At 44.0% G+C, this 17,907-nt stretch overlaps 1 protein-coding gene and 1 long non-coding RNA gene across 4 annotated transcripts in view; one reads left to right on the top strand and one right to left on the bottom strand.

Moving 5' to 3' along the window:
- Nucleotides 1-17,907, bottom strand: part of LAPTM4B (lysosomal protein transmembrane 4 beta) — a 61,499-nt gene that overhangs the window by 24,312 nt on the left and 19,280 nt on the right. For all 3 annotated transcript variants that reach the window (XM_080583140.1, XM_080583139.1, XM_080583141.1), the window contains exons 3-5: nucleotides 12,788-12,861; nucleotides 12,033-12,155; nucleotides 3,411-3,509 (exon numbers count right to left, since the gene is read on the bottom strand). In XM_080583140.1, coding sequence (XP_080439266.1) covers nucleotides 3,411-3,509; nucleotides 12,033-12,155; nucleotides 12,788-12,861 — 296 coding nt within the window. The remainder of the gene's footprint in view (nucleotides 1-3,410; nucleotides 3,510-12,032; nucleotides 12,156-12,787; nucleotides 12,862-17,907) is intronic.
- On the top strand, nucleotides 6,140-17,899 carry LOC308191100. Its single transcript, XR_013947699.1, has 3 exons — nucleotides 6,140-8,271; nucleotides 13,154-13,415; nucleotides 15,808-17,899. It is a non-coding gene; the product is annotated as an uncharacterized lncRNA (long non-coding RNA).

Raw genomic sequence — 17,907 nt, 5'->3', positions numbered from 1 at the left:
CACAAAGCTATAACTCTGCCTCTCACAGACCTTTTTGCATGCAGATGTTTAGCTGCACAAGATTTCGGCTCAAGCTGCAATATATATGAAGACTTCAGGGTGATGCGAATGGCAGAGCGGTTGGCTACGTGTATTTCACACATAGTGCTGCAGGAGGGTGCACACGGAGCTGCTTTACTGATCAAATCTGCAATTAAATCCATCTTCCCAGCACATTTGAATGTGCATCTTGTGAGTATAAGAAGGTTTATACAGGTTAGCCCTGCTGGGAGCATCCACGGGGCTGAGATACTGGGTCTGTCCTGGTGAGCACAAAACGGGGTGAGCACCACCTTATCCCATCTGCTGAGCACCACCAGGGGTGGTCTGGTTCCCAGGCTCACCAGTACACCCCCACAGCTTATAGGCATATCACAGGGACCAGGGTGACCCTGAACTGGAATACCTTTCGGCTGCCTCTTCCTCCCTACTTTCCATCAAAAGGATGGCCAGCAAAGAAGAGAAGAGGCCAAAGTCTGCAGCTGCAGAGTGCCAGGGCAGCGAGGGGGAAGGGTTTATTTGGTTGCGTTTGTGCTCACTGGACTCTACCTCATTTGTGCATGGGGGGCTTTGCCCAGGCTGGGGAGGGGGAGGTTGAGGCCTCAGGTTGTCTGTGCCAGCAACTGGGGCTGGCCAGAGGAAACTGGGGCTCCGCTCCCCAAAGCAGCTGCAGAGAAAGGCACGATTCAAAAGCCACCCTGTTGGCTTTGTGCCATTTGAAGTGCTGCATACATTCAGTTATGCTGCTGGGTGTCCTTCGTCAGCCAGATAGGAAACACCTATGTTTCATGGTACGTAGCTCTGGTTCAGCTTCTAGACAAACAGGGTAAGCGGTATAACACATTTCGGTCTACTCTGAAAAAGACTCTCACTTGGCATGAAGTATCTGTCCATGCATCTATCCATCCACCTGAAATATCTATTAGCTGCTTGGGATCCAAGTGAATCCTGAGGGCTATAAAGACAAGTGCTGGTGTGTGGTTGGCTTTCATTCATTCTTACTGCCCTCTTTTGTCCCCCACTTTTCACAGACTTATGTACAAAGCACAATACTTCTGTCTGACACATCAATATCTCAATTTCTGCTCAATAGTGTTTTCATTTGCATGTAGCTAGACCCACAATAAAAGTGTCCTGATGCCAAATGTTTCTGACAAATTATGTGATTCTGTTTCATATTTCCGACCAGACCAATGCAGCTTTTCCTACTGTAGCTTTTCCTAGGTTACAATGTTTTGGTTTCTCTCTATTCCACAGGGAGAGGGAGCTCAGGCATATTTTTATGCACAGCACCTTTTCAGTTTCAGTATATAAACCTGGTGCCATCTGTTAAGTCTATCAGTGATAAAGTGTGATGCATGTCATAGCGTCCAGCTTTCTTTTCATGTAGCAGACTCCAAAAATCTGCATAGCAGCTCTTCTGGAAACACAAGAAATCCAAATTAAAACGCTAACTGGAATTTAGCATGTGTTTCTGTGTGAGTCATATTTTTGTGACTCATTTGCACAATAATATGTTGCTAGAATGAACATTAAGAAAAGCAATAGTCTGTAATAACCCTGGCTGTAAAGAACTCGAATAGAAGAATGGAACATTAACCAATACTTCAATCTAACTAGTCACATATATTCTTGGAAAAAATATGTGTAGCAGCTTTAAAATAGAATGATTATTTTGCACTATTAATTTCTTAGATTTCTTTTTTTCTGTAGTAAGTATTTTTTGCTATTCCAATTTTAGTTGCATTTATTTTAGAAGCTTGAGACATCTTCGCCATACTTTTTCAATGAAACACCTGACCCACCAGGAAAAAAACAAGGTGATGCTTGCATCCAAGAGTTTTAAAGAGCATGTTGCTTGTGTCACGTGGCAGATCTACATATTTATTACATTCAAAGGTAAAAAAAAACACAACTCTATTGCTGTGAACATATATATGGACAAAGCCAGAAGGCTAAATTATATTTCTAAGTCAAAAATAGAAAAATGAATATCACTTCCAATTGCACCTTAAAATATCTTATCTTTTCTTTCCAACTTTGAAAGAGCTTCAATAATCTAATCCACTTTTTTTTTTTCTTTTTTTTTGGTCACAATAACTTTCCCTGTTCGTGCTGTATGGAAGCAACTTCCTGTCCTGGCTCTTCAGGATGTCTCTAACCTAATGTGTAGCTGCTCTGCAGAGGAAGAGCAAGAGCTATTCTGACACCAAACCAACAGCAATTAAATAATTACTCCCTGTTCCCTTTTTCCGCCCCATGTGACAGTCCTCTGTGCTGGCACTCCCAGGAGGGACTGCCTGGATCTATTTAACTGCTCCTTGTATGAGAGCTGTTCCATCCTTCGGATCACTTTCCTTCTGCTCCTGCTGGTTCTGCAGCTCTACGGCATCCTTTTTGAGACAGGACACCCAGAAGTGAATGTGTGCTTCAAGATGCCAGTGCATGGCAGACATCACAAATGGCACAGAAACCCTTAGATTTCTTTTTTAATTTCTTCTATTTCCTATTTATTTCTTTATTTCATTAGGTTATATATATATATATGATATTTTATTAATATCTAATATTCTTACTATTTGATTCACTTGTTTGACCAGAACTGAGAAGTAAACTAATACTTTCATGGGCCTATGTTATTACAGCTACAAGACCCCTTTTCAGGTGCTCATGCTTAGTTCAGAGTTGTCTGCGGTGTCTGTGAAACAGGATTGAATTTCCTCTGTGCCCATCACTTAGAATATATCACCATGGGGTTTCTCCACTGTTTTATTGCTCAGTAACTCAGAGCCATGAGACCGTTCTACAAAGCTTTCTCAGCTGATTGCTTCCCTATTTTGGGCAACATTGCAAAAAAACATTGTCAGTAGATCTTCATTCCCTTCCCCAGATCTTTTGTGAATGGACAGCATGGGGCTTTGTTGTAAAAACTGACGATTTACCTTTATCCTCTATTTCCTAGCTACAACGTATGAGAGGACCTTTCCTCTTGTCCCTACACTTCTCAGGGTGTGGTTTTTTGTTTTTTTTTAAAGCCTCTGATGAGAAGCCCTGCCAAATATCTTTGAAAAAATAAGAAGTCTGTATCAACAGTCCCTTCCTTGTCCACTCCTTCAACAGATTTAAGTATCATGCGCTCCCCCTACAAGCATCACACTTCCCCATTGGGCCCTACATGTTCATGTGTCTGTCTGTGACATTTTCTCCCTTCTTTTTTATTTTTATTTTTTTCACAATACCTACCACTTTGCTTTGTGCAGCTTTCAGACTGCCTGGTCAGTATCTCCCTATGTGTCTTCTGGGGACAGGACTCCCAGAGGGAGCATTTCGCCCATGACTAGAAGTAGGTGGTATACAAATAATGGACTTACCTTAAAAGCCAAAATGATGCTTATGAAAAGGAGTATAATCACAACCAGGCATGTAGGGTTCACAGACATGATCTCTTCCTTGTAGGGAAAATTGCTGGGCTGCAAAAGCAAAAATAAGCAAAACACTGTAAGTTAATCTCACGAGTCATTTAAGATCCATTCAATTAGTGCAGTCTATAATTAATAGCTTAAAAAACTTGCTGTGATCTACTAAATTGGGAGCTCTCTGCACCAACAACCAATTTCAGTAAATTTGTCTGGAACATGTGCTACAAAGGCTCAGCCTGCCAAATGTTCCCCAGAGGGCCGAGGGGATGGCTTTTGTTCTATGTGTGTGGTGGGTTTTCTTTCACTTTGTGCACACTGGTTTTGTAATGGACACAGATTGACAAGGGGTATCCCTCTGTGGGCTTTGCAGCAGGAAACGTGCCCTGTGGGGCAAATGACAGGCAAGTTCTGGTCCTATGAAATGGTCACTGTCTTACAAGATACAGTACTCTGGCTGTGGTTGCCAAAGACTAGTGGCAGCTCCTTCCAAGAGTCAAAGAGGAAAAGTCCAGACAGCACAATCCTTTCACCTAAATATTTGATCAAAAGACATTGGCTGTATTCAAATCCATCTTCTTTTAGCTAAATTTGGATTAGTTCTCCCAGGGGCACTTGTTAGTGCTGCTGTTCCCCAAGGCGTGGGCCGTCCAGGGGAGCAAAGTCATGACGTTAAATCTGAATGTGCTCCAGGCCCTTCTGTTATCTTGTACGTGAAATCGAGGTGACAATGTTCATCTTCTTAGGAGTAGTTATTCAGAACTGTGGGACGCTTCACGATCAGTGGCTGAAAAACAACCTCTAAAAATGTTTTGCTATATCTGGTATCGCTTTAAAAAAAAACAAAAACAAAAAAACAAACAACAACAACAAAAAACACCCTTTAAAATGAATTGTTTTGAAACATGGCAGCACAAGGGCTCCTGTTCCAGATGGAAGAAACCATTCTTTGCAGACAGAGCCACTCTTCACACACGATAGCTCCGCTGCAGCAGCAGCAGCTCACTATAACTGCATGCATTAGCTCCTTCCACGCACAGCCCCCTTTTTCCTTACAGGTCTAATTACTTAAGCAGGCCAGCTCTGAATCCCTGTCAGGACAATTAAACAGCCCAAGCTACAACTGTACTCTTGGCAACAATGGTGAAAACCCAGCGTAACCCCTTGATGCCCCTTACACCAGAAGTCAGAGCAGTGCTTCAGGAAATTCTCCTTTTGGACAGCCGCTGGCGAGAATCGCTCTTAATGTAGTGCTTCCATGAACTGTTCAGAGTGGTTAACATCAGCTGCAGCTGTAGCCGATGCAGATAACGGTTACATAAGCACATTTTTCACTTCTTGACAGCAATGTTTCTGTTAATGTACTGAATTTCATGGCTGAGGTTTTTATCATGTTATCTTCTTTGTCGAGGCACAGCTTTTGTAGGAAACCAACTTGCTATAATTCAATGAGTTACTTCTTTTTTTTTCTTTTTTTTTTTTTTCACACAAGGTTATTGCTAAATATAGTGGATGCGGTCACCCAGAGACCAAGAAAGCAAGAGTGTATGCCAAGAAAAGATGCACTGCAAAGTAAAATCAAACCCCTTATATACAGAACATTTAAGTACTACGACCACAGCCCACCCTACTGCTTGCAGGAGTGAGGCCATAGGCTTGGTTAGAAAGCCCAGTCAGTTAGGGTCAGTCCCAGTAAAACTGCCCAAATAGGTTACCTTTTAGTACTGATCTACCATTAAAAACTATTCAAACTAATTCATGAGTGTAATAGGAACTTCCTAGCTTGGCTTTGGTCTTCATATGCTCTGGTTTTGGGGAACCAGTCGCTAGTCAAAGACTGGACAACTGTATACTGGGGTTTTCATGCCTGTTTTATGCCTGTTTCCAAACATCATTGCAACTGGGATTTGCATGGGGGCAGGGGGAGGGTGGGAAAATGACCAAGGAAGTTCCTGCAACCTTGAAGAGCAGGAACATCTGCTGGAGCCAGGAGCCCTGGCCAAGTCTGGGAGCAGCACATCCCTTACGTCAGCAGTGCTTTAAGTGAAAGGGCCTAATCAGCACTGAAAGCAACAAGCTGGGAGAGTACGTGAGGAGCACATTCTGTGGTTTCTGTCCTCCACGCTCAGGTTTTGGAGTTTCCTTCCTGGGGAGACGTGAGGTGGGAGCAAGCCCCGCGTGGTGGCTGCCCCCACCAAGTGGTGCCTGGTAGATCTTCATGTGCTGTGTGAAAACCAAAGCAGGCCCCTCCTGGGGCTTCCCTGCTTGCTGCGTGGGACAAAAGGCTTCTGGGGCTGCGTGGAAGGCCCAGGGCTGTGGGTCAATGTGGAAGAAGTTCATTTTGTTTGGTAACCAGGCTGGTTGCACCTGCCAGCCAGAAGATATTTAATGCTGGCTTGCCCAGGCTGGCTGACGAGCCGCCTGATCTTGACTCACAACCACAAATCCCTTCGGTGCAGTAGGAAAAACAGTTATGAAACCTTCATTTTGCAGAGAAGCAGGAAAAATTACAGGAAGTGTCTCGGCTGCCCAGTGCAGGTACTGCTGCGGAGCTGGTTTGTGCCAGGAAGGGCTCCTTCATTCCCACCATAACCAAGTGCCAAAAGTGGCTCAGATGAACCAAACACCCATTGTCCTCCGCTGATGCTGCAGTGATGAATTCAAACACTGATGTGACTGTATGAAGTGGGAAAAGACAAATTCTGATCCCGTGCAAGGGGTTTGTCACCCATGGGGAAACCAGGAGCTGGAAGCCTGCCACAGGGATGGTCCTGGGCACCAGGGTCAGGCCAAAGGTTTGGCAAATGCACGGGTGCCATAACTTCTGGGAAAAGCTCAGCGTCAAATGTTGTGCAAGGTCTGATGAAGCTCAGACAGAAATATGGCTGGGTGGGAAAAAATCCAGCCCGTCACTGGAAATGCAGGAGGGATTTTGCGGGAAGATGTTGTGAAATTTCATGCACAGACAAGAAGTACTTGTAGTGGTGTGGCACTGGCATGCTAAAGTCTTAATTAAAGTGTCATTCATAACCTTGTCGTGGATACTGAGTGCACTGCATGCATAATAATATACCCTTAAATTTTCAATTAAAAATAATTACTGCTTATATGTAGCAAAGCTCTATTAGAGACTTCAAAGGAATCTAAATTTTGCATGGCAAGTATATGGTATTGACATTGTACAAATGCACAACAACAGAAAGCCCAAGCCTGAAGCTCCTTCTTGTTCCCTCTTGTACAACCACCCATGCTTTCCTTCCTCTGGGACCACAAAAAATCCACTTCAAATAATGGTGTGGGTTCTCATTCAACAGTTACAATACTCCAAAATTAGATCTTACAGAATTGAAATAAAACAGAAATGAATCTGTAGAATTTTTAAAACCCTGCTAGGAATTTAATTGTACTTCTTTGGAATTATAAAATGGCATTAAAATGTCAGAAAGAAATTCAATTTTTAAGCTTTAGTTTATAGGAATCAGTTCTTTAGTTCTAATCTTTTACATTCTCTAGACCTCTTTCCTAGGATTGAAAAGCATGACTGGTACAACCTGAGCTGTTAGAGAGCAGCATCACAGCTATTTAATATACTTTGAAATTTTCTTTAGATGACCTGAGAAAGTTCTCTACTTTCATAAAAAAAACAATGTTGCATAACTCAGTTGCAGACTAGCCTGTTCTGCACCTCTGATTCAATTCATTATGTATACTGTTATCAGATGACAGAAGATGAAGTGTTTAATTTTAAGGTTTTAGAAAGCACATACATCAAAGTGCTATTTGGGGTAAAGAAATGAAATGTGTTTTAGGTCAAACTACTTCAGACCTCTACTGCTCCAAGAACCAAGAAGATTTTTTTTATACATGCAACATTTGCTCTATGTGAAGATTTTTTTTTTCCTAGTGACAGCGATAATGACCAAGATGTCCAACATAACCTTCAGAAAGTTTTATGACACGTCATCTCCCTGTGACGTTTCAAATGACAGATTTGTAACATCTACTTATTTTACATGACCCTTTGTGCCGAGATGCTCTTGCAGTGTATGGGATTTAAGGGATAGACCTGTGTGCAGCTGGGTACTAAATGGCAATGCCAAGTTTCCAAAGACACTTAACGACTCTGAAAGAAGCAGTCAGTGTAGGCTGACATTACAAAACGGCTTGTGAACACCATGCTCAGTGTTTTGGAGTTGCAACACTTTTAGCTAGGGTTATGCCTATCCTATTGATAGAATCCTATTTGCCTAAAAGTACAGAGAGGGTTTTATAGCAGCTTGCAACTCACCGTTGGTAGACTTAAATCTGGTAGATGTGCACCAAACTGAAGAGATAAAATAATTCCAGGTACTAGCATAGAGAAGTAGAAGTGATTAAAAATATAGGCGGTTGACCTTATGGTAAAAAAAATAACATTCTTCTGTGACTGCCAAATATAATCCATTACTTGAAGTATATGCTCTTGCAGATATTCAATAATGAATTTGAAGAATGATTGGGATTTTTCATTTCCCTTATGGAGCTGTGCTCCCTAAAACACCAATCCCCATATTCAAAGCAGTTTTAGAGGCACGAAAACTGAGAATGCCAGGAAGAAACACAATTCACTCCTTTACTTTCTGCCTTGCTTGGCAGGCCCCTGCAAATGGAATGAGGGCAAGATGCCTCTAGGGCTGATTTATAAATCATCAGGAGCAATCACACCTAATTGGCATGACTCATATCTCACCTGTGGGGACATGGGTATTAACTGCAATCTTGTTCTCAATGTGGTGTTTAAGACTACAGACATATCTACTATGAACATCATTTAAGGGTAAGGGAACACGTCCACGGGTGCAAGCCTGTATAGCAGTACCTGGGCTGTATAGCTGCATTGGTGATATTATTGTTAAAAACTGGAGAAGTTTGTTTTTAGTTTCATCTTGTTCTCCGAAATCCTTTACGTTGCAAGAGCATCTCTGAATATCTGATACTAGCAGACATGAATTTCACCCACTGTGTCTGTTTTTTCCTACTTAGAGCGTATTTGCTCTGAACCAAATGTGACAACCTTTTGCCAGAAGATGTGGGCTCCTGTGCGGGGGTCCCAGGGATTCCTGCTGAGCTACTTGTTCTAGGGACCACAGCCCAGACAAGGAAGAGTCAACAGCTTCAAAGCTGTTGTAAAATAGCTTCAAAATGTTGTTGAACAGTTGGCGTTAGTGTACAAAATTCACCTTGGCTGTTGGTAGTTTGTGCCAATCACTAATCTCTGCTGTAAATGATACAATAGAAATTTCTCTTTGTTTCTTACTGAACTTTACCTGGACTAGCTTTTAGCTACTCATTATCATTACACCTCTCATCTAATTTAAACAGCCTTTAAACCTAGCTGCTATGCATACAAAAACCATAATGGTATCACCTCTTGGTCTCCTTCCTTGACAAACTAGGCAGGAAATTTGATTATCTGTCATCATACTACAATTTATCCAGCTTTTATATGATTTACAGAGGAGCTTCTCTGCATGTACTTTGACTTTTAAGTCGGAGACATCAGAAGTAGGTAAACACAACCTATGTGATCAACAGAGAAGGAAAGCCTCCTATCTTACTATTCATTGCCCTATATTCTTCAGCCCGCAAATCTCAAGAATAGTATTTGCAAGCAGAAAAAAAAAAAAAAAAAAAGTGGACTCTTGTTTTGTCACTTAGTCCCCCAGGCTGCATTCTAGTTGCAGTTGCCATGGTATAAGCTTATCTGTATTCCTTTTAATATTTATTCACATTTAGCAATGTAGCACATGTTGCTGAATGAACTCAGCTTCTCAATCAGTGTGGCTCACTCTGAGTGATGGCTCTGTCCATAATGTTATTTACATCTCCATCGGTCTGTGTCAGCCACATGTTTTACTAGAAGTGATTTTGCTGGGGAAAGCCACAAGTACTGACTCTGGGAAATGCAGAGATCTTCTCACTTTGGGCAATGCAGGGTATAGTCTTTCAGAGGATGGCACAGCAGGACTAGATTAGGCTCCTGCTCTTAACTTTCCTCTAGAGGACTTGGTCCCTTTGGACAGTGACCTAGGGAAGCTCTCCCAAAGCTGACATTACCTTTGTGAATGGCCTCTTGGGCACCACAACCCTCCTCCATCTGCCATCTAATGTGATCTAATGCATTTGTTACATCCTTTATCGATCTAGTGCTTCACTGATGTTCCTGAGTATCGTGCTGCGAAGTCAAATGGCTTACAAAGGTCTACTACGCCCCTGCCCAGCTTTATTGACGAAGTCGGTAATCTTGTCAGTGAAAGAAAATGAGTTTCCCTGCAGGACTGATTTGCTGTGAAACCATGCTGGCAGTCATTAATCATATTTCTCTGTCCTAATCCTTTGTCAATTGACTCTCATCTCAGCATTTCTGCTACTCTGCTTGGTAGCAATGTCAGGCTAATCAGCCTATAATTATCCTGAAAATCCCCCTTGCCCTTCTGAGCACAGACAGTTTAGTGCTCATGAAGCCTTGTGCAATTTCATTACCCACGTAGAAAATGATTTACAACAGCAAGAAAGGATCTGTGCAATCAGACATTTTAACACTCCAGAGTGCACGTTATCTGGGCTTGCTCATTTTAAAACGGTGTGTTCAGAGTGAAAACTCTTTAATATGTTTCTTGACTGTCAGTGAATAGAAATTACTTCCAAAACCCCAGCTATATAAACATGTTCTACTGCTTGTTTCCAAATGCAGAGCAGAAATAGCTGGTGAACACTTCTTCCTTTTTTTTTTTTTGCATCAGTATATTTATCACCTCTGCCCAACAAATGGCCTCTCCTTGCATTAGAAATTTTTCTTTTTCATTTCTAATATACTTATAAGTAGTCTTTTGGCCTTTTTGCAGTTATAGATTTTTCTCTGAGGTTGTTAGTTTTTTTTTTTTTTTTTTTTACCTCTGGTAACTTCTAATGAAGGTTTCATTAATTTAAGCTATCCAGAAATAAAACATCTCAACAGCGTGGAAAATTCTTATAAGATTAAATCTCCAGCTTTCTTGAAGTCAGCTCCGTGCCTGAGTGTACGACAGGAAAAGCGTCATGGGAGAAAACCCAAATACACGTGTTCAGCAGGTGGTGGCTACACTGACCAGGAGGGAAAAATGTGTCCTTCTTGGAGTTATTGGTAATGCCTTGGAGTTGCTGTTAGAAATGTAGGTCAAAACAGGAATGTGGATCACAAAGAGTTCTGCTGCACAATTTCCAGTGTCCTCTAGGGTCTGCTCTTTGTATTTTGGCTATGGAAGGGCCAAAGGCAGTGATGTCTTAGCACACATTTTGAGGGAATTGGCCGTCCTTTGCCCTCCTGGTGAGCCGGCTCCAAATGTGGCACCAATAAGAACAGCAGCTCTTCAGCATGCAGTTCCCAGCCCCAGACTGCTGCTTTCCCCCTCACATTTTCCATCAAGGACCAAGATTAAACAAAACCTGGTTACAACGAGCCCCCTGGGATGAGGAGCATGAGCTCCAGAGCTGCAGCTGGTCCTCATGCTGCCACAGGAGGGGGGCTGGCACCGACCCACGGTGAGGGGCTGCAGGAAAAGGGTGAAGAGGAGGGCTCCAGCCTTAATTTGTTCTTTTTCACCCTTATCTCTGAGTACCTTTTGAATTGTTCCTCTGCTTCTCTTCCAGTGCAGCACCAGCTGTGACTGTGGGCGGGTGTTAAGTAAGGTGAAGGATAACAGGTCCCTGATGCATCCCAGCTCCCGCTGGCTTGACACATTGCCTCTTCCCAGAGATTTGTGCAGCCACTTATCTGCCTGCTGTTGCTCATTACCTGTTATTTATAATGCCCTAGGTGGTTTTCCATCCACATAACAAAGTTCACAGCCAAACTAATCTGCATTCAAGTTCTCAAGGTGGGTTTTCAGAGACAGCCGCTGTGTTAAGTTGTCCCAGAGCTCTGCAACTCCATCTGAACCCATCCAGACACAGCCCAGGACCCGAGATGAAAGATTTGCTTGTCTTCACTGTAGGTGGTTGCAGTCACATACTTTAGGCTCACACAGTACTGAGTATGGATGTTTGGCCACAGTAGAACCTGTCAAGAAGGGAGCCTCTAATTGTCCCAAAGATGAGACAGATTGATAATATTTTCTAGAAAAAACAAACCTACCTTGAATCTAATTCCTGCCTAAAGAAAGCTGTGTTAAAGCCACCAAATAAATTCAAAGAAGCAACAAAACATCCTTTCTCATAGCATGAGAAATAAGTCACTGGATATGAACGCAGTAACTGAATCCAAAAGCAATCTCTTAGGATCTCTCTCTTGCACTATCATCATCATTCCTAATGAAATGGTGCTGAGAGCTTCCACAGCATCACAAAACTCTAGAACTCCGCATAGATACTGTAATGTAAGTTGGAAATGTAACTTGCAAGGGTGTGGAATACAGATGAGCAAGCTCAAACTGAGCAGACTGTTCAAGGACTGCATACGAAGACAACAGTAAACCATTGGCTAGAAATATGGGACAAACTGGGCACCTTGCATGGTTCTCCCCAAAGCCTCAAAAGGCTTATGAAATTTGGGTGATTTACCAGCTGGCGGAGGTAGTCCTGAATTGTGCTGGGATAGACAAGTACACTGATGGCAACCAACGTGTTGAGAGCAAAGTCAAAGATCTGGTAACAGAAGAAAGGGATGATCCAAGCCGCATGTTGCTAGAAAGGAAATAAAATAAAAACACATCAACCACAAGCTAAAATGGGAGGATATATATCTTTCTGCACTAAAACCTAAGGAATATCTAACAGAATGCAATGTTACATTTCATGAAGCTATAAGAGGAAATAACTTGTAAAATAGGCTAAAAGAAATGTAACATTCAGCCAAAAAGATTGGCCAAACCAGCTTGGCTGCTGAGCTGCTGCAGTATGTGTGGTGCAACCCCCGCAGCTCATTATACCAGGACATTTAAAAACCACATGAGACTTTTTTTTTCCCAGATAAATAGGATTAATATCAGGACAAACCACAGATGTGGGAGGGAATGGGAAAAAAATCCATTAAATTTGGTAGGAACAAGATTCAGTTCTCTGAATTGACAGTTTGCCCAGAGCTTACTCCTATTTGAAAGTGCAGAGAGCAAACACATCTGGGCAGCCTCCAGCACGGGGCTGTGCCATACCACTCATCTAAACAACCAGCTCTGCCACCTCTTTGTTTTGTTTGTTTGTTTTTCTCTCAATTTTCAGCTAAACATGAAATTGTTAGAAAGCAACTTTCTTAATTTTATTTCCACAGAGTTGTATAGTTCACTCGCTTCACATCTTTATGGAATGTAATGAATTACCTTATACGCGCCATACGTAGCCATTGCACAAATCAGAATCATTAGAAGAGAAATTGCTGTGGCAATGCACATATCTGAAAAAGAAACATGTAAGAGTGATTGCAGGAAAAATTCGGAGCTTGGTTCAGTTATTTTGCCATCTGCTTAGTGCTGAGCATCCCAAAGGGCAGGATGGGAAGCGTGGGTGGGTGGGGATGAGCCAGGTGCATCACGCAGCCATTGCTGGAGGAAATCTCTGGCTCCTGTGGGAAATCTCCAAATTATGAGAAGCTAAGACAGAGGTTACATTGCACAAGCCTCCGCAGCCCTGATAAGGCTGGGGAGATGCCGTGAATTGTTCCCTTTTTTTTTTTTTTTTTTTTGAAGGATTTTCAAATATCCGGGGAAGAATGGCTAGAAGACTATTTTGCCTGTGAGGATGACGTCTGTAGTCAGAAAGTGTCGGTGCTGAAGTCAAAGCGTGACCACTGGAGATAAATCTGAGCTTGCCAGACACATGGAGCTCAGCAGGAGCCGGATGCCTGGCTGTTACCAGCCCCTCGGGTACCTTTACATCCTGTACCCAGCTCTGCCTGTTGCGAGACAGCTTTTGGTATCAGGACTGGCAGCTGAAGGCTATCTGTCTTGTGTGAGTCAGCAGGAACCACTGTCACTTCTTCGCCTGTGGTTGCAGACATGCCTCCCAGACTACAAAAGTTTACAGCCTTGGAAAGGATGTCTGCATTGAACTAGACAGATAAGTTTAAATTAACCTTGGGGAGGTCAGGATCTTCTCATTATTGCCACACCTACTCTGCAACTAACCTAAAGAATGACCAAGCTGCCATGGGTCAGGAGAGAAAAAAAAAAAAAAAAAGAGAGAAAGAGAGGAGAGAATGAACACTGTGGCTTGTTTTTGCAGTAACAGCTGCCATGTATCATTGCTCACATCTTTCTAAACACTTCAGAGAAGCAGAAATGCATTTTTAAACACAAAACCAGACAAGGCAAGTAGAGGTATCTTACAACAGAAATAATGTACTCCAAACTTTCATTTCAACCAGGAATACTACAGAGATACACGATTTGTTAATGGAGATGTATGTGTGTCAGGAAAGATAAGGTAGTAAAGGAAGTAAAATATTCTTTACAGTTTTGATTGGGGTATTACAGGACTCCTGTCTTTTTCTTCTATTGCTGCTGAGCTTTCAATTAACTTTTTATTAGATTTAAGAAGTTTCTAAGCCACGGACAGCTGGAAGGAGATCCTGGGGGGAAAAATATTATGTATGTTTGTTCTTTCCCTATACACCTCCCTAGATATAATCACCGGCCTTAGGATGCCAGAAGTGAGAGGCTGTATTTCTGACCCTGCCCTGACAGTAGGTTTGGGAGCACAACTGAACATTGCAACTATTCTTCAGAGGGTAAGCACAAAGAGGAGAGAGGAGGCAAGGTATTTAGGACATGACTTGTAGAGGTCCCAGCTCTGTGAGTATCCATGAGATACCTGCTGCTCACAGTGCTCTTACCATGTGCGTGGAAACTGCCTGTCTCCGTGAGGTATTTGGGGGACTTGAGACACAGAAATGCTGTGTTCAGGCTGCTCACTGCCTGACTTTGGAGGCGTTTGAAGTGTGGAGATGCCTCCATTTGACCACAGTGTTGACATGACACCTAACTCTAGCACTTTCTGAGGAGCATCCCACAGCAAGGGACAGTCCCTCACCTCCCTGTCTGCATCCAAAAGTGGCCCTGCACAGGTGTCTGGGAGCCTGCAGGAAGCTCCCTGAAGGGGCCTGATCTGGACAGGGACTCCAGTGCAGCAGAAGAGACCCTACTGCAGGCTAATTCCTGATTTAATGGATGGAGCCTCTTTCCTGGGCACTTTTAAACTCTTGTAGTATGACAAGGAGTCCCCATTTCCTTACTCACGGTGCTTCCTACACAAAGCTTCACACATGCTGGCTTGTGGATGCCATGAGGGGACACACAGGCTCCTTGTTTGTAACACGGGAGGGGATGACGCCTCAGTGCTTCCCAAATCTCGCTTCAACCCAAATTGCTTTTCAGAGGCACCTTCTTCTCCTGATACTCATCTCATATATCCAGCTTGGACATCTCATATAACAAGCTTGGACAACTGAGCTACGCTACCATGAGCAAACTCCAGCTTTTTAGGAGCTGTAAGGCCTGCAGTGTTCCTGTTGCAGGTGGTCTGGATTCTGTCCTCGAGAGAAAGAAGGACCCACAAAATGAACCTGTGCTAATAACAGTTACTGCAGTCTGCTCGTATGCTCTTATTTGTGTGGTTGTTTACTCTGACTGCCCCCCACGCCTCCTGTGAAATCAAAATGATGTTGAGCACTCCCAGTGCAATCAAGGTTATGAAAGAAAGGAGAGATGTGGGAAGGGCCGTCTGTAGCCACCAACCTCAATTGAACCTCTTGAAAAAGAGCCTGTTGGATCGACATTTTCATTTTAGCCATCAGTTTGAAGCCACTGCGCGCTTATTTATTCTGCCCATTCATAATCCCAGTCCTTATTCCCGGTCTCAAGGGGAAGCTGCTGTCATTGCAGCTCGCAGCAGACACAGCAGTTAGGGCCTGGCTGTGCTGGTGATCCTGGCAGCTCTGGTTCAGGGCCAGAGCCCAGCGAGCCTGGTCCCTGGTGCCACTCGAGCCGTGCACAGCCGTGCCAAGCCTTCGTTGGCCCAAGCTCATCCTTTCCCATTTAAGGTTTCACTGGGCTTTTTGGGCTGTGTCAGCTTCAATTAATGAGAGTGAAACCAGATATGTAGCACACTGAATGAGACGCTAGCAGGGGGGGGTGTGATTTTTTCCCCAGCCAAGCTGCACGTTCTGTGGCACTCACGACTAGATGAGCTGTACCTGCACCACTGTGGTGTTTGCAAGGCCTGCTGCTCTAGAGGGCTTCTTGAGCTTTCTGTTTGGTTTTAAAGAAATGGAGTTAGATTTTTCTCTCTTGAGCCTTGCGGGGAGACATCTTTCTGCCTGTGATAACTTCTGCTTCCTTCACAGGGAGACAGCGAGGAGCCGCAGCAAGGCCATGACCTCCCATCCTCCAACTCCTCCCCTGCCCACCCTGGAGGGACCGAGAAGATGCTGAGCAGCAGCCTACAATCCCCAGGCAGTTATGTCTACCCTCCCAGCCATATTTATCTGGCAGCCTGGCCCTGTTACAGCCCACTGAGGATTACTGCCTCTCTGCCTCCTCCAGCCTCCCTGGGGGAGCTCTGTGCCCCTGCTCCCAGCATCGCTCCTGGGGCCCAACCCCTGCATCAGTGGCATTTTCTGTCCAGCAAAAAAAGAAGGCCAGTAAGAAGGAAAGAGAGAAGAAAAGAGTGAGCTTTCTGCATCTTTGAGTCCAGCTCGTTTACTCCAAATGTTAAGATGTAGCCCCAAATACTGGGGCAGGGGACTATTTTTTTCCCCTCCCTGTGACATGGGGTTCATGCTACACCAGTGATGTTGATGCAGAGGGGCAGGGAGGGTACCTGCTCCCTGGTACCCCCCAGTGGAAGTCCAAGCCTGCTATTTATAGGTTTCCTTATAAAAATACATCTATTTTAATTATTGTTTTTTTTTGTGCCCTGGGGTGCACGTCACGTTCTGCAAGCAGACCATCCCACCAGCCTGCCCACTCTTCCAACCCTGTACAGAAACCCCTCGCCCCGTCTGCACATCCCTGGGCAAGAACGCCAGCTGATTCTGGACGGATTTGCTGACACTGGTGTCAAAGTTCCCATGGGTTCCCACAGGGCATAGGCAGGATTTCAGTCCTGGCTGTCATATGGGTTAGGAAGGATCACACACACCTGTTACCATGAGGGCAGTAAATGAGAACAAGCAACACTCCTTGCTCATTTGGGCTTTAACACATCAGGATCATAGCCTGCACACCTGAAGAAATTGAGCAGGAGTTTCAGGTGAAACCCTCTGGGAAGCCAGAGTGACTTACAGGGCTTTTCCATCTCCCATACAGGGATCATCATGCTTTTACCAGCAAAAGCATCGCATAAGGCAGCTCACATGTTTCTTTCTTGTTTTTCCCAGTCTGACTTCTAGTTCATAAACTCCCCCAGGCCCTGAGGAAATAATGGAAAGAAAGATGAGGCTGAAAGGGCTCAGCTGAGCATCCAGCAGAGAAGAGGAAGCCCAGAGCACTGCCGGTTCCCAGATGCACGCCTCGGGGCGGCAGCCAAGCCACATGCCCCTGTCACCCAGCACATCTATCTGCCACAAGGCAAGACCTGGCAGATGCTTTTTCACCCATTGTTTCCCTTTCCAGAATAGAAAGAAAAAGCTCTGCCCTACAGCTTTTTCCAAGTGCTCAGGTAGATATTTCCTCTGCTTAATCGACCACTTGGTGCAGAGCCTCTGGCAATGCCCTGGGGACCATGCTCCAGCCTAAATCCTGAAGTTAAGGGTAAGCAGCCATTTGCATAAGAACTGGTGCTGCACTGGCATTTTCAAACGTTTCACAGTTGACTGGCTCTGGCTCTAAGTGTGACAGACAACTGTGACACTGCTGGAATAGAAAACTGAAAATTGTCCATAAACCAGGCCTTAGTACAGTCGTAAAGAAATATGAATACAAATATGGGGGGAATTTCTTGGGAGCCAAGGGAAAATCTGACATCAACATCAGGTGAGCCTTACCTCCACTACTATGACTCAGCTGAAAAGTTTGCTTCCAGCTAATATTTGCAGAGGTTTGACCAAGTCTATTTGAGGAGTGAGGGAAAAGGAGTGACAATTTTACATGCAAAATCTGTGGGTTTTTTTTTTTTTTTTGGATTGCTATGGATAAGGGTAACCAAAGCAGCAGAGAATAAAAGTTACTAATACGTCCATCATTATTTGTCAGTACAAGCACAGAATCACCGAATGGTTTGGGTTGGAAGGGACCTTAAAGCCCACCCAGTTCCAGCCCCCTGCCATGGGCAGGGACACCTCCCACCACACCAGGCTGCCCAAAGCCCCATCCAGCCTGGCCTTGAGCACCTCCAGGGATGGGGCATCCACAGCTTCTCTGGGCAGCCTGTGCCAGGGCCTCACCACTCACTGAGTGAAGAATTTCTCCTAAGGCCTAATCTAAACCTACCCTCTTTTAGTTTA

Source organism: Anser brachyrhynchus (assembly GCF_964034855.1).
Source record: "Anser brachyrhynchus genome assembly, chromosome: 2".
NCBI lineage: Eukaryota > Metazoa > Chordata > Aves > Anseriformes > Anatidae > Anser > Anser brachyrhynchus.
This window is presented reverse-complemented; position numbering and strand designations above follow the sequence as displayed.